Raw genomic sequence first — 22,606 nt, 5'->3', positions numbered from 1 at the left:
GACGCCATCTTGAACACCGAAACTATCGAGTGGCGTGCGCACAAAACTATCGGCCAGCCATCGATATCAGATATCACATAAAATATGTTTTTTTTTCTATTATATTAGTAATTATAAAAATATATAGATTTATTCCATATGCATATATTAGTGTACTATATATGGTAAATGGTGGTATTCCACCCGACTTCAGTCCAACTGTGAGGTTGGTGAGACCAGATATAAAAACATTATGGGAATAACAGGCAGTGCGAGCGAGAGCCTTAGTTTCGGTATTTTTTCTGTGACGGTATATCGATAGGTTCGCGGTCACAACATAACACATTTTCCATTTCATTTGTTAAAAATTTGAATTAAACACAAATAATTGAGGATGTCCCTGTCGCCGGCTAGTGGCATCGGCCGCTTCTACAAGCACTCGGCCAAGATCATACGCTTCGTGCGTCTGGGCTGCACGAACCGGCCGTTCTACCACATCGTCGTCATGGAGGTATGTTGGAGGTTGTCCCAGGGATGTTGTAACAGTTGCTATAATAGCAGTGCCCAATTGTGCCCCACAGCGCCGCAAGAACCAGCACCAGCCTGTGATCGAGCAGGTCGGCTCCTACGATCCCCTGCCCAACGACTTTAACGAGCGCCTGGTGGCCCTCAACACGGAGCGCATCCGCTTCTGGCTCGGAAAGGGGGCCCACATCTCCGACCCGGCTGCAGAGCTGCTGGGCGTCGCCGGTCTGCTGCCCATCCACCCACGCACTTACATGACTGCCTGGCGGAACCGTCGGAAGCTGGCCGAAGAGCAGGCGGAGGCAGCAGCAGCAGCGGGCCAGGCGGAGTCTGCTTCGGCATCCGTATGAGCGCCGATAGATCAATAATAAAATCCTGTTTTCGATTTATGTATAACAAGCGAGATTTCTTCTTGATTAGCTGCGTTTGCGGCAGACACAAATGGAGGCTTCAACAACAAACGGATAGAAATTTAAAATTTATTGAAAAACATAACCAATACGACGTGACCAAACTCTAATTGCGTGCTGTCTAATAGAATCCTGCGTGGAGGCGGGAGTACCAAATGCATGGAGAGTGGCCGGCCGGCAGACCTTGTATGCCCTAATCATGCTTCAGCACATTGGTGGCCTTCTTCACGCCATCGTCAATTAGCTTGTCGACGGCTGCAATCGAATGGAAGGATACATTAGATATGGTTAAGGGAGTAGATTAGTTGATAAGACACTCACATTGGTGATGCTTCAGGAAGTAGGGTCGCACCAGCTTGTGGTAGATAATAGTGGAGCCATTCTGCTCCGTGGGCAGCATGCACCAGATGAGGAAAGCACACTGAAACAGACGAGAAATTAGTTCAATCTTAATGCCATACCGCCATGCGGGGGCTTACCTTCAGCAGCCAGTAGAAGGGTATGATGTGGGTCAGGACGCCCGAGAAGAACTCGATCACCGTGAAGATGCCGAAGGTGACCCAGTAGATGAGCCACTTTGTGTCATCCTGCTTGGTGCTGGACTCGATCGCATGGATCGAGACGTAGGCCGGATACAGCACTCCAATAATGTTGCACAACAGCTGTGCCCCATAGCCGAAGATTAGATAGATGGCGCAGAAGGCGGCGGCACCTGAAAGAGTTTAAAGGAATACCAGTTAGAAAGTGTACAGAAAAGACTCCAGGGGCTGTACCAAAGCGTAGCAGGGCATTCTCTTTAAACAGCTCAATCACTCTACTCTCCAAGTTCTCAACTGCCATGATCACCGTCTCGATGGTCACTGGTTTGTGGCCCATTGTGGCAACATGGCCCTTTGGCTGTGGCACAGCATCACACAGGGGTGTTTTTTGTGTGTGCACGGGTCTGCTTGATTTGATCCCTCTTGATTTGGCGCCCTAATTGATGCCCCCACTCCGCCCCAGGGCTGCGAGAGGCTAATTATAACTATTTAGCTGTTGTCACAAGTGTCATCTGCAGATATTTGCACCCGATGCCCGATGGTGGCCCGATCCCGGCCAGTCTCGCCTTGCCAGCACAGAATAGCACAACGGACTCGCCGTGGATCGCTCTAGCCACCGCATAATGATGTCATGCCCAACCGCCGATGAGTATTCCGCTAATTATATTTATGGGCGTTTTATTGTTAAGTTCAAAGGTGTTCGGAGATGGGTGGCAGCCGGAGGAATGGTGTGGACTCACCTGAGCCAATGTAGATAACGGGAAGCCGGACATTTCTTCGCACCGATTGGCGGTGTTTTATTTGCATAATATAATCCCAGAGCCACATCTGGGGCTTTCGCGAGCTTCGCTGAGGGAAGCTCTCACGCACACAGAGGCACGCGCTCACCTGCCAGCCAGCGATTTTCTACACGTGTGCAAAGCGCCACGACGGCAGAGGAGAGCAGGTCCGGAGCAAAGTCGAAGCAGAGTCTGACCTTTTGGCCTGACTGCAATCTGGGTATCTGATCTCGGTACAGTGCTCTCCACGGGTAATCAATGATTGCTCAGCAGACGGATAAAACATACTCTCGATAGAGTAAACAAAGAAAAGCACAACCCACAAAAACTTTTCATGGAAGCTACCACACACACACACACACACACGCACTGCATACGTAAGCATGGACACACATATGCATGTTGAGATTGGACCTGGTGTGCGTGCTGTACTCGCCTCAGAGACCCGACCCCCAGAGATAGACCTTTTAATTACACTTAAACGGTGCAGCAGCAGTTGCGTTGCTAAGCTGACGATAGTGATTAATCCCCAAATTAGGCACCTTCCCCTGTCCCTGTCCCTGCCCCTGCCATGCGACAAATGCCATGTCACATCACCTCGTTGACCATGCTATATATAACAGGTTGCTATTTATACATTTTTGTCCGCAAATTCTACTGCATCTTGGACAATTTGGAGTGGCGCACCCGTTACGTGTTTGGCTCTCCTCCTGCGTAGCTGGGGGCGATGACGTCGTCCAGGATAAGATCTTAAACTTACCGAAAAATACATGAACGCGGTCAACGCCAGTTTTTTCTTCCACGATGTCTAGCACCTTGGCCCAGGGCTTGGAAGTGTCGCGCAGGGATTTAGTCACCGTCTGCTTGTATCCTTCGAACCATTGTTGAACTTGAGTATATTGAACGGCCATTTTTCACTAGGTTTTGGTTGAAAGTCGAAGCTAAAAATCCTTACGCCGACTTGTTTTTATTAGGGATGATATATTTTGATATGTCAGTATATCGATATATATTTTTGTTGATGATATATTCGTAGGTGATAGTTTTATAGGATCGAAAAATAGATTTGAGGTATCGGTAGTTTTGTGCGATAGGCGGAACATATCGGCGTTTTATTTAAAAAATAGCAAAACACAAACTTTTTATCGTAGTATCACTTGTGGGGAGCGTAACTCTCGCGGAGAGCGATCAGTTCATCAAAGAATAGTAGCACCAAAGTAGAATAAGGTGCACTGCGTAAATAAATGGGCCAGAATCCCTTGAATAAGCCGTAAATACCCTCTGATCGCAGGATCTTGGTAACACAGTCCAGACAACCATTGTAGTATAGACCCCGACCCTGGGAATCCACCCCCTGGTTGTAGAGCCGAGTGGTAATCACGTCAAACGGTGTGACCGCCACCGAAACAAACGATCCGGCAGCCAGACCGGAGAAGAATGAGAGGCACGTGGGCTGCGTGACAAGGCCGTTGTCTTTCAGCAGGCACTTGGCCTTGCCAAAGGTGGCGATCTGGACACTGGAGGCGACTGTGGCCCTGCTCACGGAGGCCATGGAGCCGCGCCACAGCCCAAGAAAGCCGCTCTTCCTGTATATCTGTCTTATCGCATCACTCATTGAAGTGTGCGGATGCTGATAACCGACGGCAATTTGCTTGGCCGCCTGCGCCTGAAGTTGTGTCTTGATCTGAAATAGCATGGGAAAGTTCTTATCAGCGGCTAATCTTATCTGGCTAATAATCGTCTGCCAAGGCAGACACCTCAGAGTCTGTCTCCCAAACGATTTGATTTACATAATTGCTTACCAGGAAGAAGGGGCTGGCGCAGTAGGAGCCCACAACGCCGCCAAGTGCGCCCCAGAACATGCCACGTGCAAACGAGATCTCGCCCTTCTTGTTGTGTACCCAACCCTTATCCACGGCTTGAGTGTAGGTGCTCAATCTGTCAATGGAGAAGACGATTAACTATGGAATGCCATGCCTAAAGAAGTCTACTGACCTGATGGAATTTATGATGAACTGGAAGCAGAGCGCTGGTGCCAGACCCTTCTGCAAGCCGAGTATTCCGTCGTTCTTGGCCACCGTGACGAACGCCTGCAGGACATTCTTGTAGGGTTGGGCGTGAGAGCCGCGCGCCGCCAACTCTCCCTGCAGCTGCATGCGAGTTTTGACCACCTCGACGGGGTTCGTGACTATTCCAGCTCCCATGGCGGCCACTCCGCCCAGCACGAAATCCGATGTAGCCATTCTTATACCGTTAGATTGACAGTGACCCTACTCTTTCCCGCACGGAGGAATACTATAACGTTTTTTTTCCCGATGAGAGAACTATCTCGATGGCCGCTATATCGTTATCGTGGTAGCTGCAGAGACAGACAAAAGGAGCTTGCTATGGGGACAGAGCAGGGGAATAAAATATATTATAACAAAAATTCGAATATAACAAAATGAAACGGTTTATTAACCAACGTATTGCACAATTACCAACTAAAGGTACAGGATTAGCATACTGAAGGCACATTTATAGTTCTTTGGCTACGCTAAGCATAGGAGATTGGATCTGGGAACGAACTCTGGTCGCTACGAACTAAGGCAAAACAAAAATCTCAAACAAGTGAACAAATTTGTACTTAAAGTAGACAATTAGACCATCCCACCACGGTAGTTTCAGTAGTGCAGGTCGTACTTTTCGCGCATGACGATCAGTTCGTCAAAGAAGAGCAGGACGAGAGTGGAGTGCGGGGCAATCCGCAGATAGTTGGCCCAGAAGCCCTTGTACATACCGTGTACACCCTCGGATCGCAGGATCTTCACGCAGCAGTCCAGCCAACCCTTGTAGAGCAGGCCGCGGCCCTGCATATCAACCCCCTGATTGTACAGACGCGTGGTGATCACGTCCGGTGGTGTGATAGCCACCGACATGATGGAGCCGGCGATCAGTCCTGCACAAAAGGAGTTGCACGTGGGCTGCGTAACAAGGTCGTGCTCGATGAGCAATGCTTTGGTCTTGCCGAAGGTAGCTATCTGGGCCCCGGATCCCAGAGCGGCCCTAGGAAGAGCGGCCACAGATCCGCGCCACAAGCCAGGGATTCCGTTCTTAATGTAGATCTTGCGCAAGGCATCGATCATGGAGGTGTGTGTATGCTGATACCCGACGGCGATTAGTTTGGCAGCCTGCGACTGTTGCTGAGTCTTGACCTGTAATGGAAGATGAACGCTATCAGTGGGAGGTTCTCTCTTATCGCTTGTATGGGCACGTGGTCCCCCAATGATAAGCTGTTTATATATCGTGATTTATATAACAGTCTGTCAGGGTCTCACCAAAAAGAACGGACTGGAGCAGTATGAGCCCACCACTCCTCCGATGGCACCCCACATTAGGCCGAGGCCGTAGGAGACCTCTCCATTCTTGTTGTGCATCCATCGCTTCTCCACCGCCGCAGAGTAAATGCTTAACCTGTTGGAAATGGGCACAGATGAAATAGTTGTCTGCTTGCATGGAAGAAACTCCCGTCGCACCGGAAAGAATTAATGATGAACTGGAACAAGAGGGCAGGAGCCAAGCCCTTCTGCAAACCGGCCATGCCATCGTTCTTTGCAACCGTCACGAAAGCCTGAACAATTCCTTTATAGGGCTCCACATAGGAGCCTCGTGCCGCCAGCTCTCCCTGCAGCTGGATTCGCGTCTTGATGACTTCTATGGGATTTGTGAAGAACGTAGCACCCACCGAGGCCAATCCGCCCAGCACGAAATTCGAAGTAGCCATAATATTATTATCATATATTATCACAAGCTGAATCCACAAAACTCGCTGTTGACTAGAAAATTATTGCGACGCATGGAACTTTTTCGGCACGACTGCCTATCACACATATCACGATGCTACGATGCCTGGCGATGTTTCCGGTTGTTTCATAATTTCACGGGGAGACTATAGAGCACGAACCGGTCTACTTGAAGCGCATCGCAATGTCCGGATTTCAAGAAGATAATGTAATTAAAATAAATGATAGACGTAACCCCCAAACCGATTGGTAAACATTAAGGTTAATCGAGTTCCGTAGCAGTCAGCAATCAGTTGACCCCAACCAATTGTTTTACCGAAAATCTTATTATTGACTAAAATAAACAAAAGAACAAAACAATAATAAAATAGTCGGATAAATTTACAAAATGAATGTAACAAAGTATACAATTTTTTTAGGTACGAAATTTATTTTTAATTGGTATTATTCGGTATATTTCTGAGGGGCGATATATTCCATCGGTATATCTTATCGATATACTGCCTATAATTTAATCGATACACAATCTAATAAATAATAATAATAAAAACAAGGTCGCTTGGTTCTAGCTTCTAGCTGGGCACAGAGGAAAATATAGAGCACACCCAGCACGCAGGACGTGCCAACATGTTGGGCAGAGGCTGCTTTGCGACGCTTTGGCAACCGCCTTTGGTGACGCTGTTGGTGGTGATATTCCTCGCAGCTCCTGGCCTATGCTACAAAAATTGTAAGTTAGTCATAACTTAAAGGCGCAGTAGCATGATCAAGAAGTTGCGTTCCCTTTCAGTGCGCCTCCAGGACAATCTGTGTTCGGACAAACTGATTTTCACACTCGCCAAACCGTTTCGCGGCGACCCCACGGTGAGGCTCGATTTCGAGGAAGATTCGGCGGCGATTCTAACACAGACTTGGAATCTCACATTGCCCTATGGCCACTCTGCCAACAAGATCAAATACGACTGCCAGTTTCGCGTGGCGACCAGCGACCGTCCGCCGCGCGGCATTTATACAATCATCACTAGGCTCAAGTTCCGGCGGGATCCAGTATCGAAAGAGTGCATCGACTACATCCAGTTTACCAGAGGCAATCGCTCGCCCAGCGAACGCATCTGTCACGATATCTCCATCAACGGCCCGGCTGGGCGGCTGATCTTTGATCAGCGGGATCGTGAAGTGAACGTCCAGATCTTCATCGACAGATCGCGTCACATTCTTGGCGATCAGCTGGAGCTGGGTATGGTGCTGACGGCCCACTCCGAGTGCCAGTTCAACGGCGACTTCCTGTGCAATCCCAACGACCAATACTCGTGCATATCGCGTCACTTTGTGCGTGACAATGTCACCAACTGTTTGTATCCGTGCCGTGATGAGGGAACGTGCTTCCACGACGCCATCGTGCCGGAGGAGATGGACACAGCCAACGTGGCGCTCTCGGCCATAACGTCGCTGATTTTCACCATGCTCGGCGTGGGCTTCTGCGTGTGGATCTGCTGGAAGTACTGGAACTGCATCACGGTGCAGCAACGGGCGCACGAGGCCTCCGCTGCTCGCTTCAACCAGCGACGCGTTCGGGTGAGTAGAGTGTTTTCGGAGCATACCATGGAGCCACAACTAGAAGATTCTCTCATTGATAGTCTGATGTGCCCACCATTGAGTTGCCAACAGCGCCAGATTACGCTGATGTTGGACCACGCGAGCAGGATGACCAGCAGCAACCGCCAATGACGCCCAAGGATATGCCACCCAGCTACGAGTCGTTGTTCCCCGACAGATAAAGCCCCGTGGCAGGTTGTTCCCATTGCTCCGCTTTGTGCCAGATCAACAAGTATTTTGGCATCGCGCACCTTGTTGTACTCGTAATACATACTCCTATTAGGTAAATGTCTCTCCTCGTAAACAAATGTGCATTCCATGTAAATAAGTTAGGACTGATTTTAAGTTTTCTGATTAGCAGTTTTGACGGGAATGAATACTAAAATACTCCCCGAGAATACTCCCCACTTTTACTACTGTACATATTTAAATTTTATGTTTTATTTTTTGCTGTGAAACCGTTGCATCTGCCTTTTGGTGAAGCAAATCGATCAATGTCTCAATGCCTTAGCCTACACGTTGAGAACCCGAAACCTTAAGTACTCACTGATGAAATCTCACAGAAATTATAATGTTAAATGAAATTGTATCAATTATTTACCTAAGCAACCATTATCCTTAAGCAAAAAATGTACCCAAAATGTACTCGTCTCTGCACTAGTTAGCGTAAATCTTGTAAACGCCAGCCATCGCCAGGAACCAACCATCCTACAAACTATGCGCTGGATGGGATTGGTACCTGCGAGAGGATGGTAGCGTCGGCATTCCACATAGTTGTACCTGTTTCTGTATTGCATAGATGATATTATGTATGTATGTATGTATGCTACGCGCTTTTGTAGAGATCTTTGTTATGTGTCTGTGTACTGTGCTGGCGGTGTACAATTGTCAATTGTTAACCAGAATCTCCCCTATATAAGCGCCACGCCCAGCACACACCTACGCACACAAGTATATGTACGTGTACTCCAATATGTCGCAGCAGAAGAGAGTTCGCGGTCAGTAGCTCCTAAGCCAATACTCGTATGTATACACAACAGAGTCGAGTACAGAAACTCACTCGAATACGTATTACCGATAAATAAACCAACTAAATCTCAACCAAACCAAAACGTTGCGAAAGCACGCCTGGGATCTACCTCACCCTCCATGGGGGTTTTATCACATGGTGACACACATCGTGAATCAGCACGTGCCTTATCCGAAAAACCAGTCGCTCTCCCCCTGATTGCTGTTGACAACCAACTATTTGCATCCACAAAATCGAGAGTCGGTCACGATTGGTAGAGGAAAGTTGTGGTCGCAGCCACTGCGTCATCGATCGATGGTCTAATCTGCCCATCGATTTGTGGCACCCCGTCCCTCACTTCGTGGGAGTTTCTCATCATAGCGGAGATCGGGCAGAGATGTGGCACGTGTTGGGGTCACTTGTTCGTTGACTCCCCGCAATTGACCAAGCGAAACTGGTTATGGCCACATCACACACAATCACCATCTAATGTACATTTTGTGCCCTCGTTCAATGTCAATGCCGCCGGCAATTGTCCAATTGTCGCCTTGGAGGAGCCGAAGTGAGCGAATCAATTAGCGACTGTGCGGCTCCCTAGGCAACTGGTAACCGGTAGCTGGTCTACACGGATCGACAAAGCCATGCCTATCTGTATATAACGCTCTAGTGCCAATTTTAACGCAGACACTCGCACAATGGGAGACGACGATCTATCATCAAGTTCAGGGCCACAAGCGATTCCCAATCAATGATTTGGACGCAATCTGCACTTTGCGTCAACGAGCGTCTACCATCTAATGGCTGATAAGGCTCATCCATCAACCAGAGTCAAGCACCTCTTTTAAACCCAGAAACTACGATCATCTTCTTGCTGATGTTTAGGGGCTGCGAAATCGCGAAATCGCGAAATTCATCTGAGAATTAGCGCCTCCGTTTAACGATCACGCCCAGAAATAACCCAGAAATAATGTATGGATGATTTGATCCACTTTGCAGAGGAGCTGCCTCTGAGGAGGTTTTTTTATAACCAACCACAAAGACGGGAGTATCGGCTTGGATACATATAATAAAACAGTTATTTATATATATGTACATATATAAAATGCACACTTCTGTACATAAATGCTGAAGACACCAGTAGGCGGGAGAAGCGTAAAAAAGCGAATCGTTTTCCCAACAGAACCAGGTCCAGCCTGTCACCAGTTTTGCGGTGTCGACAATTGCTTGTTATACCCTGGCAGAGGGCAGCATGATTTGTTACCTATCAAATATAAAACTCGACAATACATAAGAAAATAGCAACCATTAAGATCAAATAGAAAAATCAAAAGAATAAAGAAGTTCTTTAAGAAAACTTTACAAAACATTACCCCAAGCAGCACACCATACAGTGTTACGTAAATCAGCAAAAGTTATTCCAAATAAGACCATAATATCACATACAACTCATAGATATAAGAGTATCTATGGCTGAGCTCTATTTCTTTCTCAATATTCTAACTTTAACCAACTGGGCAGGCCAACAATTAGATACGATGCGCTAACTACTCTTATGTGGGGAGGCACAGATTGTTGAAATTACTTTCGCGTCGAGCCGAGAGCGAGAAGACTAACGAAGCCGTCGAGAGCGCGTGATTCATGCGCCCGGGGATGGGGGCCAGACAAAGACCCCCAGAGTAACGGCTCCAGCTCCAGTGCCAGCTAAAAGTTGTGGGCAAAGCGAACGCTCGCTCAGTCTGCGATACAAACTTGAACCTGAAAGATCGATTCGACTACGGGCACATCGAATACAGAGAGTGAGCCCGCGTACGCGTTCAGGCCCCAGTCCCTCCCCATTAAGCCATTCCCAAGCCGGTGAATTCTCAGTGAAGTGAACGATTTATGGAAATATATTGATTGCAGCTCAACGCAATTGAATTAAATAAAACTCAACAAGTGTGTGAATCGAAAATAAACATTGTCCATTCAGAAATATACGTACATATATATACGTGCACCGGTATTCTACCTGAACAACATCGCCATGGAATATCACCGACCAGCAGATGCCCAGACAATGCTGCTTATTATGATAGGTGAGGCTCAGATGATGCGTCCTCAATAATTGGCTGGACTGGGTTTACGATTGGATATATGACATAGAAATAGTGAACTATGAGGCGTGAATGATCGAAAGTTTGTTTCTTCTTCGTTCCCAGTATGTCTGCACAAGGAAATTTTCAACGAGCCCTCTGGGTCTGGGCAGGCCTTCCTTGAGTGCGAGATATGCAAACAATGAAAAACTCTCAGACAACAAGCATATGCTAATTAGGCGATCATGAACTTCCATGTGTCCTCCCTTTGATTGGAAGTAATTATATATATACTATAAATATATGTATGTATACATCACGCAACTTAATCACACCAATGAGGTTGGCTGGAAAGGTATGCTTAATTGGTATCTAATAAGCCATGCATGCAGTTCTGATATCTGTATACCTACTCTTTGTTGGATTAAAATTCTATATGCAGTTCGATTGTGATGAAAATGGACTGACCAAAGAGTTTTATTTGGCAATTTTAATACTGGCATCAGTCCACTTTAACTGGAGCCACATGTGGGTGTACTTTAAGCGAATCTGAATAGTTATATTAGCCTTAAATGACTGTTTGAGCAACTGCCAGCGTCATGGTGGATGTCTACAGACATCATAAACCTTTTAACGATGTCTTTACGGGGCCCGTTAGACGCTTATCCCGCCAGATAAGATCTCTCTCTCTCTCTCTCTATCTCTCTCTCCCAGTCCACTGACATGTGATCAGATCATAAATATCATTAAAACGAATTCAAGTCAAAGTCAAAGTTTCGCCTGTTGGGTGACATTTCGAGTTGCATTTTCCCCGCAAATCAACGATCGAAACCGGTTCTTTTCAAGTCCCAAATGTCAAGTCGTTCAGGGAACTGCTATTTATACCTAAGAGTTTGTACGGCCAAAATTTGGCTTGAGATCAAGGGTGACTGGAGTACGACGATTGTTTCTGATCGGAAACGCACAGCTGACTGTGGAGTTTGCACAGGTGCCACCGCACAAATCGAAGAGCTGACGTTGACGCCAGCACGTTTTCCATTAGAAGCTAATTAGAATTTAATTGCTAATACTCGTAATTTGCTTTTGTTTTTTGCATTTGCTTTTGCTACTATGATGTTGTTTTTCTACAACCACTAGAAAGTGGCTGTGTTCCCTGACATTTGTACATACATACATACGTGGGAATGTGTGTGTGTGTCTGTTTAGCTGTCGCCTTATCAGTGTGGCAAAAAAAAGCAACCCACACAATTCCAGAAGACAGCAACCATTAACTGACGATACTTCTAGGCATCTGCAGTGCGTAGAATATATGTATATATATATATATAGATTTATGACGCGAAAAGCTCTAATCAAGATCTAGTTGGATGCTGGAACTGGATCAGGGTTGAGTGGAACATACAGATGAAAGCAGTTGGGTAAATCTTAAGATAAATCTTCATACTTAACAAGTATGGGTAGTATCATCATCACATCATTAATATAGCTGGTAGTTTCCCGTAACGTCGGCACTCTAGTCGTTAAATGATAACTGGGAAAACCTTTCCCTCAATGTGGCGACTGGTAACACAGCACGTGGCAGCGGGGAACAATGTATCTGCCAGCCCCGCAATCAGTTGCGTAATTCTCGGAGAGAATTAATAGGTGTATTTAAGGTATATTGTGGGTGCTTTCATCTGCACGTGGCTGTCACCTCTCAGCCTCTCAGCCTAGGTCAACAAATTTTATTGTATGCTGGAAATTTCATCAGATTCGTTGTGAAATTGATAGGAGAGCCCAATCGGAGAGAACGATATCATTTTATTGGTACTTAATGATGATGGTGTGCTGGTGTGCCGTGTGCTGCAATGCCTCCGCTCCCCATTCGATGGCGAAGTGTGCAAACAGTTGTCAAGTCATTGACAGGGAACGCAGCTTTTTATGGGAATTGGGACGGGGGGGGCTTAACTTGTGTGTCTGTGGTTTATGATGTTTGTGTTTTTCCTGCGTTTGTGAATCAAAATATTTTGCAACGAAACTATCCGAGTGGCTAAGCATGCACCTACCCCACTAGGCACTGATACTAAAGAGAGAGAGATAGAGATATAAATAGAGCAGATAGAGGAAGCCCAGACACTGGGTCGACACTGGCTCGCACTCTTATCGTCAAGTGGCTAAGACCGTAAACATAGCCGGTAATTGGGCCTGCTTAATAAACGATCCATTTACGGGGGTAACGCCCCGCTCTATAGCTCTATATATAGACTAGAGGAGCGCCCTTATCAGCAGCGGATGACAAAGAAGATGATGGAGGTTTGTCTGAAGGAAGCACGGCACCTCTGCATAAGCAGGAATAGCAGGAACAGATAGCTTATCTATGATCGCTACCTGTGAGCTCATGTCTCGATTTGCCGATATCATTTTGCTAACATTTCGATTCGTTTTGGTTATGTTTCAGTTATCATCGCCTGCTTGTCGAAAGCGGACGGACAGTCCTATCTGATCGCCCTGGAGAACGTTCTCAACGAGTCCAGCCAGCCCCAGCCCCAGCCCCAGCCACAGCCGCCATACAACTTGACTACTGCGAACAGCACAACGGATGTGGATCCGTTTGCCAACAGCACTCGCATAATTGTCTACAAAAACAGTGAGTAGTTCGACCAATCCACTCCTCAGCAAGATTCGAGAAGGTTTCGTAGTTGCTTACCACATGGCGAATTGCCACGACATAGAATTTTATAACAGGGTTACTTTATGCCACACTTAAAACCCACTTGGAACGTGTAATCATTGCCTAATTACGGTGTTCGTCTGGGGGATAACGCCAGCCCGTACAGAGCACCCATTAACGTTAACGTGGTTCAATGACGTGCCATTTCGTCATAAAGCTTAGGACGCAAAAACCCAATTCGATAGCTGGTTCAGACAGCCAGATAACCTAATGTGAGATAAATATGTAGTTAACTTTTGGGTATAATTGGGTCTGCTCTGTAATATGCCATTGATACTCGTATATACATATGAACATCGATTATTTAGCTTGGCAAATTCTAATTTCTCACCTATCTCACTCTCTCTTTTTGCAGCTGTCGTGGAGCCCTCAAACGAATTGTCACAAACGGCCATGGATGTGATCACGATCGTGTGGTATGTGGCCACCTTTTTGGCCCTCGCGGCCTTCTTCATGCTGATGGCCTGCTCGGATCGCAGATGTCGCAACATGAGGCGCCACCATTCAGGAGCTGCAGCTCAGAGCGATGGCATAAGAGCGCCGCCCACTCCCTCACCGTCGTACAGCGAGTTTGCCCCGCCCAGCTACGATACGGTGATCAAGATGCAGCATGCGGCCAAGACCAGTGTCTTTGTGATACCCTTCAACAAGGCCAGCGAACCGACATCTCCAACTTCGCCGCCTGTCACGTGCAATATTTATACAGTCAATGAGCTGCAGAAATCGGGGAATTAAAAGATAAGACCGACCCCGAGCGACGGTTGACTGTGAGAACTCCGCCTCTGTGATATTTGCTGTGACCCCCCAGACGAGTGTGGTGCAGCGGAAGATGTGTATATGTTTGTGGCATAGCCTAGTGTACCTAAAAATAGGACAAGTATTAGATGTAAGATCCTGCAGAAGACTGACAACGAAAGATATCCACGTATGCAAATGTAATTTCCATAAGAAATGCCAGTTCAACTGAAACTAGATGACTAAGCAATCAAATAAAATAAATTAACAAATTATTAAGTAACACAGAACTAATGACTCATCTGAGGCTATTTTATGACTGTTCTAAGAACTCCGTCTAACAGTCAATTTGTGGGAATTCCTGGGGGCATTCCGTTTTGGGGATGGGTGAGTGGGCAGGGGGTCGTCACGTGGCGGGACGGGAATTCTCAGAAGATCCACAAGATTTTACAAATACAGTTTGTTTAATATTGGTCCGTTAATCTGGAAGATGGACAGCCTTGCCACATCATTGAAAATCGACCAAAGCTGCAAAGTTTCTAAGCTTTCCAAAAGCTCGTTTAAGCTTTATAGTAATGTAAAAACTACATGTAGTAAGCATGTAGAAACGCGTACTTTAAATTGAAAATTAATTCATTTATTGGGATTATGTTTAGTGCTGAGAGTCCTAGCTAGCAAGTAAATACTAGACCAAATTTTTTAAAATGGAGGAATATCGTATCCAATCATGAACAAAAAATAATGATTAGTGATAATAATGATTCTGCTTAATAGACGACCAAGACATTCAAAGAACTGACCAACACCAGCCAGACTCCATCCCAGATGGCATAACCGGCAGTTGAAGTTCACGGCCAGGAAGTCCTCATCCAGGCCAATGAACATGGTAATGGGCAGCATCGGTATCCGCCGATTGCCACCAACAGAGCTGCTGGAATCAGCTTCAAGCTGGCGAACCGAACCGCCTTATCAGTTTCGAGAGAATTTGCTGTTGATTTAAAAACACAAATATTAGTTGGAACTTTCGAGAATCTTTATCAACAGGCGGATGATCACTTGCTGTAGATATAAAATGAATTCTGAATATTCAGATACATATGCATGTGTATACCTATAGATTGTACCTATAGATGGTTTGTTTAGTCACTGAAGGTGGTTCCCTCTGTGAAAATATGAACCCCTTTAGCCTTCCGCGTAGTTACGTCAAACAATGATTACCATTCGTTGATGTTAATTGTATTCTGTATTCCCCTTCAAGCAGGTCTATGCAGTAAAGTTTCCTCTGGTTCCTTTAGTACTCCGTCGTACACCTCTCATTCCATTCCAGGGTCGGGTGATGATAGTTCATTCATTCATAGATATTCCCTTCGAGTGCTGCCGATCTTTCGGCAATTGTTTAGATCTTATGAAGGTAACATCTGGTTTCACGCCCAATATTTTCTGGGGCATTATACACATAGAAGCACACACCACACACACACACGCATGGCGTATGCGTAATATTTCATTTTGGTTTGTTTACATATTTTGCATACAATACAAAAATGTATGTATCTCTCCCTCAAAATTGTTTTCGAAAATGTTATACAAACAAAGCAGATAGACAGACGGCGCCCCGTATGGGGGAGGTATGGAAGAGGGAGAGAGAGAGAGAGAGAGAGAGAGAGCGAGAGAGGGGGGAGAGTATGCCAAACCAGATTAAATTGCAGTAAAATCATGTTACGCCCCGTTCGATGCGGTTCATCTGATGTTGTGCCCGCTGATCAGCGTTGATTGCTGCGGCCTGCTGCTGCTGGCGATCGAGTTGAACGATTCTTTGCGGGATCTGGAGTCGGGAAGCAAGAATCTGGAGTCCCATTCATTAAGTCGCATCTGGATAGCTGCAGAGCGAGATGTGAGAGGGACGGGACCACCCAAATGGAGCACTTGTAGTCTCTCAAGCTCTGAGCTCTGATCTCTGAATTGCTGTCACTCCTCTGCTGCTCTGCTGCTCTGGTGCTCTGGTGCTCTGGAGATCGTGGTTCGCGTCTGTTGATTGTGCAAAAAGCTTCGCAGTCGCTCGCCCTCTTTCTCTCTCTCTCACTGCTTCTGTGTGCTTCTCTCTTTCTCTCTGTGAGCAAGTGCTTTTCATTGAAAAGACTCTGCAGCGTAAGTAGCTTCGATTAGTGCGACGCGAGCAGTGCCATCGAGTGGAAGTACATAGAGATTATCCGCGAGAAACCGATACGTTCCAATTCGATCCGCTACCCACAGTGCTACCCGCAGAATAGAATAGAACAGAACCGATCATGTCGATAAGAAAGAGCTTGTTTGGCTGCCTGACGGTGGCTCTACTAATGGTGACGATGCTCCACTCCGTCCGGGCGGACATCGAGACAAACGAAGTGAACGATCAAGATGTGTACAGTAAGTGTGAGACCCGGGGATACCCTCTGTCCAGATTGTCCAGAGCTAATTCTCCTAATACTCCTCTCTAGTGCTGCAGGGAGTGCGGGTGTATCCGAATGACCGCCAGTGCGTGCTGGTTGGAGGACTGTGCGTGAAGACCAGCGACTGTACGGAACCCACCAACAACAAGGGCCTGTGCCCCACCAGCGTACACCACGGCGTGGAGTGCTGCTACGAACGTGAGTACAAAGTGCCCAACCTCCACGCTATGATGCATCTGCTTAACTCCCCTCCCGCACCCATAAAAACACCCTGTCATCAGTTCGACCCAAACCCGAGTCTAGTCCAAATTCAAACAAATAACGATTCATGATTCTACCACACCAAAAATTCGATCCGTAATTGGTATTACTTGCTGTGTCCATCCCTCGCCACTAACCCCATACATTCTGTGTCACAACCACCACCCCCCACCCTCAACCGCCCTCAAACCATCCCGTTGCCCGTTGCAGTGCCGGTCCGACCAGCGCCCTGTGCGGAACACCTGGGAATGTGCATGGATCGATGCCACCAGAGGCTCCTGAGACCTGGTACCGATTGCGTTAATGGACAAGTTTGCTGTGTTTTGATTTAGTTATAATACACTTACACACACACACACACATATACACTTCTACACACCCACACAAACACACACACACACACCAGACACACTTACATATAACATGTATTTATTTAACTATATATTAATTATGTTGTACGATCCACATCACCCCGACAAGAGTGAAATATTTGACTGCTTCCAATAAATGCATTGTAAATATTTTCAAAACAATTCTCTACTCAATCACGCACAAACACGCACTGACCGCCACGCACATGATGCGAGAATTATGTAAGTATGGGTCCGAATCCATATCTGGATTTGTGTATGTCGTCGTTCTCCGAACTCCATGGCCTGAGCCCCGCTCAGCTGACAGCTCCTCCTTATCGGTGGCAGAGCTGCACCGTCACGTGCCCCACAATGTACTCGTACAGTTGTGTGGGCAAAAGAAGAGCACCACAAAAATAGAAGCCAAAACCCGAAAAATGTTGCCATCTGCGGATCTACGGATTGAACAGCTCAAAACAGAGCTTATCTCCTGCGGAGAGTAGAGATCAATCTCTGGGTGTTTTCCCTGCCGACTGTTTCAATGTCAAGTTCATAGCTGACAAGAATTTCAGATCTCTGGTAGTGAAACGCTTCGATTATAATAATTATTTATATATTTCGTGATATTTTTGGTCGATCGCACAGTTCCAAGAAGTTATAAACAAAAATAAACGACCTTGCGCCCCGCACATCGAGCAGATACTATATCTTCCATTGGAACGAATGGACACGGGCACGAGGTCCATTTGGTTGGATATATTTATTATTGTTTTGCTCACTCAGTTATGCATGATTTCATTGCTAATGTTTGGATGCCTATTCCATAGAGTTATTTATAGTTGGAGCCCGCTTCGGTCCGCACGCGGCCAGTACGGTTTGGCCAGTGTTCTTGAGTTGAATGAATTCGTATGCAAGGCGGCATTGAGACATTTGGATGGATACACACGCTATATGGCTGGCTGGTGCTATGTTAGCTTTTCTATTTGCATGGAAAGATGTAGTTTAATGGTTGCTCCCTGGCTGGCTATGAGGTCAATGCGATTCGATTCGAAAGAGTTTAGAAAGAGTACAGACTATGCCTGGATCTTTATTGATATCTGAGGGGTAAGACAACACACATTCCAGTTCTATCTTCTAAGGGTAGATATAGTTCGAATGGGCTCATTTGAAGACTTTCATCCGAGTGGTTTGAGGTAAGTCTAACTTAAAACCCCTCCTAATGGGATAGAAGCTAAAAGTATATATGTATGTACTTTAAACACTGCAACATAAGACTCATTGTCAACATTTGTCAGAGTGCATTGCATCATCGTCGCCACTTGGTTTCATTGTCACTGCCACATCGCAATTCCCTAATTCCATCAATGCCAATGCCAGTGAAAACTCGTTCGTGGCCTTGTCCGGGAACACTATGAATGATCTATATATAACAACGCACACTAGCACGGGCATGTGAAAGTATAGCAGTATGCATTCCCGACGTAGTATACTAGAGGCAATTGAGTTGAGAGTCCCGGATCCGAGAATTCTACTGCGTCTTAGAATTGCATAACATTTGCTCCGTTTGGGGGCGAAAACTACTTCGAGGTACCTACTACACACTATGATGAACCCGCGATGAACTCGAGCCCTAACCGAACAGAGCTTGAGCGAAGTGCGAAACTTCAGTAATACTTTCCGTTCAGTATTGTTTTTAGGTAGCTCTGGCTCTGGCTCTGGCTATGGGGCCAGCCCGCCTGCCTGTCATGTTCGCATTGGGACGGGCGACTTATCAGGGCACCTCATCATCGTGTATGTCATATAATAAATTATTTATGTGGTGGGGTTTTTTTTTTGTGTTTCTGTTTTCGGTTTCGTTTTTGCTATGGCGTCGAGTAATCCCCGTTTTTTGCTTTTATTTGTTTCGCATTTGCATCAAAGCGAAAACTAATAAAAGTTTGGCTGCAATGATATGTGGTGGGTGGTTGTGGAGGAGATGATCTCATATTTCATGTCATAGTTCGCACTCAGTTTTCACTTGACATAAAACTGCGTTGCGTCTGGAGGGCCTCGGGGCCGATGCAACGCAATTTGCATCTCCATTCCGACCATCCCTTCGCTGTTCACTCTGGATTTTTTATATTTTTCACGTTTGTATACCCTTTCAAAGGGTTTTGAGTGGAACCAATAAATACAGTCCTATGTGTCTGCCGTTTTGCTATGCTAACTGGTCCCTTGGTGAGGTCCGTGTGAGGGTATCTTGTGCATCGACTATAAGCTCTAGGATTCGAGTCTTGTTTAATTTTTTTTTATTTTCGCATGTGGCATGTCTGGGATGTCTGGGAGGGGAGTGCGAGCGCTGAGTGCTGAGAGCGGGTGTGTGGCGTATAAAAGAAAATGATTTTGTGGCATAAATTAACGCCAAGAGGCACACGAAACACTATTAAAAAATACGGATCCACCACATGCCGCACAAGAGCACACATGCCATCCTGGCTGACTGCCTTCCTGGCTTGTTCCTGGCCAAAGGATGCGGCAAGTCAATGGCTTATAGGATATGCACTTGGTGGCCGTGTGCACTGCTCTCTGTCATGGGGGCAGGAGTCGAGTGTGGCATGTGGGAAGAGCTGATGCCGCCAGCTCCGTGTACAGCTCCTCATGCAATTAATCCTTTTTTACGTTCTCTCTCTCTCTCTTCTCCGGGCCTCCTCTCCATCTTTATCTTCAGCTCATCCTTTTCCTGGAAAATGACTTTTTAAGTTAATTTCTTATATGCTCACCCTCTCTGCCACCCGCTCATACAATGTTTGCAAGAGGGGCGTGATGCACCATCCCCACAGATTGATGGCCATTCCTCAGCTGCATCTTGAAATTCAACTTCTGCTTGAATTTCCATCCATTGGACGACATTCGACCAGAAATTCAGCAAAGCCATCTAAACATGGTAGCATTTATTCTTGATGGCTCTGACCGGATGTGTCCCCCTCACCACTCCTACCTCACTGTTAGCCATCAATTTCAATTATTTGGGTGGCTTTTTTTGTGGGGCTCTTCAGACCATTTTTTTCGGCAGGATCAACAAGTTTCTGGGGCGTGCTATTTGCTGCCAAATATTTGGGCAAGTTAAACCCGACTTAATGGTCCGCACAATGTCAACAGAATGTGACAATATAGTATAGCAGGAGTACACTCTACAGTGCGTTTCGAAAGCGTAATTTATTCTGCTGAGATTCTGCCGATATTATTTCATATATGAGAAATATACATAAGTAAGTCACGACATTTCTCTGCGGGTTCTCGGGCTAGTTTTTCCATTTTTCCCATAATTGTTTTAAATATTATAAAGCGCACTGTACTCGAGCTATGGCTCTCTGTATGGCCTCTTAACAATGTTTCAATGAATTTGAAATTTTGATGCAAATTGATGTGCAAATGGCATAAAATTAAATTACTCAAAATCCTTTGACAAATACAGGTATGAGGGGAAGGCCCAGCCCCATTCTGGGACCCCTTTCCTCTTGGATAATACCATTAGAAGCAAGAAAGTGAACGTGAAAATGAAAACGTTACCATGAGAGGTGGGGGTGGTCGGGCGCTGTCAAGGTGTTTGTAAATGTCGTTCCACCTTTTGATGTGCACGTTGCCATGTCGAACCGGAACAATTACATCATATTCATGCGTAGAATTACCTTTCCAGGCTGTCCTTTGGAGTTCCCCCACAATTGGCAAGCAATTTCGGTTGTTTTGTAGCCACACCAAAGTGCTCGCCCTCGGGGCACATCTGCCTCGTGAAGTATTCCTTTTTTTTTCTGTCTTCTAACGGGATTAACCGCAATTTCTTTAATTAAAATTTCCATTACCACTCCCTTTCGGAAAGTCGTCTCTAAGCTGGCTGTTGTCTGGCTAGCAAAAGAAAAAGGATTGTAAATTGCGTCGTCAGTCAGTTCTTGACTGTGAGTCCTTGCTCAGAGTGCCCGTTCCCGAGTCATTCATCCGTCTGCCAACAACAATTAAAATGGGAAGCAACAGCAACAAATTAAAAATTCATCTTCCGCATATCCCATGATTTCTTTGCCACACTTGCAACCCTTTGCATCTCCCGGCATCTTCCTGTTTCTGGCATCATTTTTTAGGTATTCCTGATGTGGTCCTTGGTCCTTTTTTTTCTAATTTGATTGGCGCTTCCTGGTACCCCGTTTCCGGTTATTTCTTTATCTTTCACCTTCCGCTTGGCTCCTTGATTAGCTGCCATCAGGGGATGGCGTGGGATGGGGGTTCTCTAGGGGGTGGGCGTGGATAATTATTTTTTTTATTTTTGGCTATTTGCTGAGGCTTTTTCCCATGTAACCCTTGCCCCGATTCTCACCCTGCTTATTTCGAAGGTTGCATCTTAATTGAAACCTAATTTTGTTTAGGGTTTTCTTCACTTTTACATCATATTATATCCAGTACTTTCTTATATTCAAGGGTATATTCTGTTTATGTTAATTGATATAAAATTACTATATATAAACAAATATATACATACATCCATTAAAAATCATCGAGATCGGATACAATTGAAGATAATTTCTCGGAAGTTCTTTAATCTATTTGTAACACAATAAAAGAGGGTGACTCAAATAGTTTTTAATCCGAGGATATTTTACAGCAGTAAGTATAACCTTCGTTCTTATTTTATATCTTTTTTTTTCTCAGGAATAGGACAGGAACAGCCTCAGGAAAGAGAAGTTTTTTTTCCCCAAATTATCCAAATGATGGGCAGACACAGATAATATCATATAATATCGTATATATCCTCCCTCCTGCCATCATATCCGCTAACCACACTCACCCACAGAGCCACTCTCATCGTTTGAAACATTTTCTACTGACATGGCGGTGGGGGAGCTGGTGCGATGGGTCCTGCAACTTTTTGGCTTTTGTTGTGTGCAAATAATTTGCAGCTCGTTCTTTGGCGTCATTAACAATGTAGAGGAGGAGAGTGGGTGGAGAGTGGATGGGGGGTAAGGAAGTAGAAGAAACTTTTATCTAATTAATGAAACTTCAACGCAACGTCAAGCAGTCAGATCTCCTTGCTTTTGAAGAACGCCCCTTTAGCAGCACCCCACCTCCTGTGATGTCGTATTGTTGACAGTGACGATATGGTTCCAGAGGGAAGGGGAGAGGCTACAGTGGGCCCAGGGTGGGTGAAATCAGCGTACAGCATGGCGTATGATTGCTTTTGTGTAAACAATCAGGACGGAGCGCACATGTACGCGTGTATATATGTATATACATATGTATGTACGACTACATATCTATGCTGAAGCGTTTTCATGTCGCTTTTCGCTCTTCATTTTCCCATTTTCACAATTTTTTGTCCGCCGTTCCCCAGTGCGGGGCCAAAAGTTTTTTAATTAGCAACAAAAAGTAAAGGGTTAAATATCGCGTCGAAAAGTTTCGGCAAGCTAA

General features: G+C 45.8%; 7 protein-coding genes across 10 annotated transcripts; 4 read left to right on the top strand and 3 right to left on the bottom strand.

The window, feature by feature from the left end:
• The first annotated feature begins 279 nt into the window (after positions 1-279).
• On the top strand, positions 280-893 carry LOC111076794 (probable 28S ribosomal protein S16, mitochondrial). Its single transcript, XM_022370766.2, has 2 exons — positions 280-490; positions 561-893. The coding sequence occupies exons 1-2, from the start codon at positions 374-376 to the stop codon at positions 852-854; spliced, it is 411 nt and encodes a 136-aa protein (XP_022226458.1). The 5' UTR covers positions 280-373; the 3' UTR covers positions 855-893.
• Positions 894-969: 76 nt separating this feature from the next.
• On the bottom strand, positions 970-3,217 carry LOC111076793 (receptor expression-enhancing protein 5). 3 transcript variants are annotated; one of them, XM_022370763.1, is made up of 4 exons: positions 2,993-3,217; positions 1,394-1,626; positions 1,236-1,335; positions 970-1,169 (listed from the first exon to the last, which is right to left on the bottom strand). In XM_022370763.1, exons 1-4 carry the CDS (start codon positions 3,141-3,143, stop codon positions 1,108-1,110), a joined length of 546 nt encoding a protein of 181 aa, XP_022226455.1. In that variant the 5' UTR covers positions 3,144-3,217; the 3' UTR covers positions 970-1,107. The 3 variants fall into 3 exon arrangements, with proteins under 3 accessions (XP_022226455.1, XP_022226457.1, XP_022226456.1); XM_022370765.2 differs by lacking the exon at positions 2,993-3,217 and adding an exon at positions 2,194-2,482; XM_022370764.2 differs by lacking the exon at positions 2,993-3,217 and adding an exon at positions 1,688-1,772.
• A 95-nt stretch (positions 3,218-3,312) lies between these two features.
• Positions 3,313-4,561, bottom strand: LOC111076804 (solute carrier family 25 member 35). Its single transcript, XM_022370775.2, has 3 exons — positions 4,228-4,561; positions 4,035-4,170; positions 3,313-3,916 (listed from the first exon to the last, which is right to left on the bottom strand). Exons 1-3 carry the CDS (start codon positions 4,473-4,475, stop codon positions 3,386-3,388), a joined length of 915 nt encoding a protein of 304 aa, XP_022226467.2. The 5' UTR covers positions 4,476-4,561; the 3' UTR covers positions 3,313-3,385.
• Positions 4,562-4,666: 105 nt separating this feature from the next.
• On the bottom strand, positions 4,667-6,273 carry LOC111076803 (solute carrier family 25 member 35). The gene is made up of 3 exons (XM_022370774.2): positions 5,748-6,273; positions 5,550-5,685; positions 4,667-5,426 (listed from the first exon to the last, which is right to left on the bottom strand). The coding sequence occupies exons 1-3, from the start codon at positions 5,993-5,995 to the stop codon at positions 4,896-4,898; spliced, it is 915 nt and encodes a 304-aa protein (XP_022226466.1). The 5' UTR covers positions 5,996-6,273; the 3' UTR covers positions 4,667-4,895.
• A 261-nt stretch (positions 6,274-6,534) lies between these two features.
• LOC111076795 lies at positions 6,535-8,707 on the top strand. Its single transcript, XM_022370767.2, has 3 exons — positions 6,535-6,741; positions 6,802-7,586; positions 7,649-8,707. Exons 1-3 carry the CDS (start codon positions 6,642-6,644, stop codon positions 7,787-7,789), a joined length of 1,026 nt encoding a protein of 341 aa, XP_022226459.1. The 5' UTR covers positions 6,535-6,641; the 3' UTR covers positions 7,790-8,707.
• A 1,598-nt stretch (positions 8,708-10,305) lies between these two features.
• LOC111076796 lies at positions 10,306-14,415 on the top strand. Its single transcript, XM_022370768.2, has 3 exons — positions 10,306-10,691; positions 13,126-13,314; positions 13,754-14,415. The coding sequence occupies exons 1-3, from the start codon at positions 10,640-10,642 to the stop codon at positions 14,131-14,133; spliced, it is 621 nt and encodes a 206-aa protein (XP_022226460.1). The 5' UTR covers positions 10,306-10,639; the 3' UTR covers positions 14,134-14,415.
• Positions 14,416-16,281: 1,866 nt separating this feature from the next.
• Positions 16,282-17,353, top strand: LOC111076798 (U-scoloptoxin(19)-Sm1a). 2 transcript variants are annotated; one of them, XM_022370770.2, is made up of 3 exons: positions 16,282-16,539; positions 16,611-16,760; positions 16,844-17,127. In XM_022370770.2, exons 1-3 carry the CDS (start codon positions 16,422-16,424, stop codon positions 16,882-16,884), a joined length of 309 nt encoding a protein of 102 aa, XP_022226462.2. In that variant the 5' UTR covers positions 16,282-16,421; the 3' UTR covers positions 16,885-17,127. The 2 variants fall into 2 exon arrangements, with proteins under 2 accessions (XP_022226462.2, XP_022226461.2); XM_022370769.2 differs by having other exon boundaries at positions 16,283-16,539; positions 17,034-17,353.
• Positions 17,354-22,606: the final 5,253 nt, after the last annotated feature.

The sequence above is a fragment of the Drosophila obscura genome, unplaced genomic scaffold (genome assembly GCF_018151105.1).
Source record: "Drosophila obscura isolate BZ-5 IFL unplaced genomic scaffold, ASM1815110v1 contig_151, whole genome shotgun sequence".
Lineage (NCBI taxonomy): Eukaryota > Metazoa > Arthropoda > Insecta > Diptera > Drosophilidae > Drosophila > Drosophila obscura.
The sequence above is the reverse complement of the archived record's forward strand: the minus strand, read 5'-3'. Positions and strand labels throughout refer to the sequence as shown.

Excerpts from the sequence above, each read along its gene's own strand:
- LOC111076794 (XM_022370766.2), top strand. The coding sequence starts at position 374 with ATGTCCCTGTCGCCGGCTAGTGGCATCGGCCGCTTCTACAAGCACTCG. Across the intron at positions 491-560 it reads ACCACATCGTCGTCATGGAG|CGCCGCAAGAACCAGCACCA; the intron begins GTATGTTGGAGG and ends TGTGCCCCACAG.
- LOC111076793 (XM_022370763.1), bottom strand. The coding sequence starts at position 3,143 with ATGGCCGTTCAATATACTCAAGTTCAACAATGGTTCGAAGGATACAAG. Across the intron at positions 1,336-1,393 it reads CCTTCTACTGGCTGCTGAAG|TGTGCTTTCCTCATCTGGTG; the intron begins GTAAGCCCCCGC and ends CGTCTGTTTCAG. Across the intron at positions 1,170-1,235 it reads CTTCCTGAAGCATCACCAAT|CCGTCGACAAGCTAATTGAC; the intron begins GTGAGTGTCTTA and ends ATTCGATTGCAG.
- LOC111076804 (XM_022370775.2), bottom strand. The coding sequence starts at position 4,475 with ATGGCTACATCGGATTTCGTGCTGGGCGGAGTGGCCGCCATGGGAGCT. Across the intron at positions 4,171-4,227 it reads TTCATCATAAATTCCATCAG|ATTGAGCACCTACACTCAAG; the intron begins GTCAGTAGACTT and ends CTCCATTGACAG. Across the intron at positions 3,917-4,034 it reads GCGCCAGCCCCTTCTTCCTG|ATCAAGACACAACTTCAGGC; the intron begins GTAAGCAATTAT and ends ATGCTATTTCAG.
- LOC111076803 (XM_022370774.2), bottom strand. The coding sequence starts at position 5,995 with ATGGCTACTTCGAATTTCGTGCTGGGCGGATTGGCCTCGGTGGGTGCT. Across the intron at positions 5,686-5,747 it reads TTCATCATTAATTCTTTCCG|GTTAAGCATTTACTCTGCGG; the intron begins GTGCGACGGGAG and ends CATTTCCAACAG. Across the intron at positions 5,427-5,549 it reads GCTCCAGTCCGTTCTTTTTG|GTCAAGACTCAGCAACAGTC; the intron begins GTGAGACCCTGA and ends CTTCCATTACAG.
- LOC111076795 (XM_022370767.2), top strand. The coding sequence starts at position 6,642 with ATGTTGGGCAGAGGCTGCTTTGCGACGCTTTGGCAACCGCCTTTGGTG. Across the intron at positions 6,742-6,801 it reads TGGCCTATGCTACAAAAATT|TGCGCCTCCAGGACAATCTG; the intron begins GTAAGTTAGTCA and ends GTTCCCTTTCAG. Across the intron at positions 7,587-7,648 it reads TCAACCAGCGACGCGTTCGG|TCTGATGTGCCCACCATTGA; the intron begins GTGAGTAGAGTG and ends TCTCATTGATAG.
- LOC111076796 (XM_022370768.2), top strand. The coding sequence starts at position 10,640 with ATGGAATATCACCGACCAGCAGATGCCCAGACAATGCTGCTTATTATG. Across the intron at positions 10,692-13,125 it reads AATGCTGCTTATTATGATAG|TTATCATCGCCTGCTTGTCG; the intron begins GTGAGGCTCAGA and ends GTTATGTTTCAG. Across the intron at positions 13,315-13,753 it reads CATAATTGTCTACAAAAACA|CTGTCGTGGAGCCCTCAAAC; the intron begins GTGAGTAGTTCG and ends CTCTTTTTGCAG.
- LOC111076798 (XM_022370769.2), top strand. The coding sequence starts at position 16,422 with ATGTCGATAAGAAAGAGCTTGTTTGGCTGCCTGACGGTGGCTCTACTA. Across the intron at positions 16,540-16,610 it reads GAACGATCAAGATGTGTACA|TGCTGCAGGGAGTGCGGGTG; the intron begins GTAAGTGTGAGA and ends ACTCCTCTCTAG. Across the intron at positions 16,761-17,033 it reads CGTGGAGTGCTGCTACGAAC|TGCCGGTCCGACCAGCGCCC; the intron begins GTGAGTACAAAG and ends TGCCCGTTGCAG.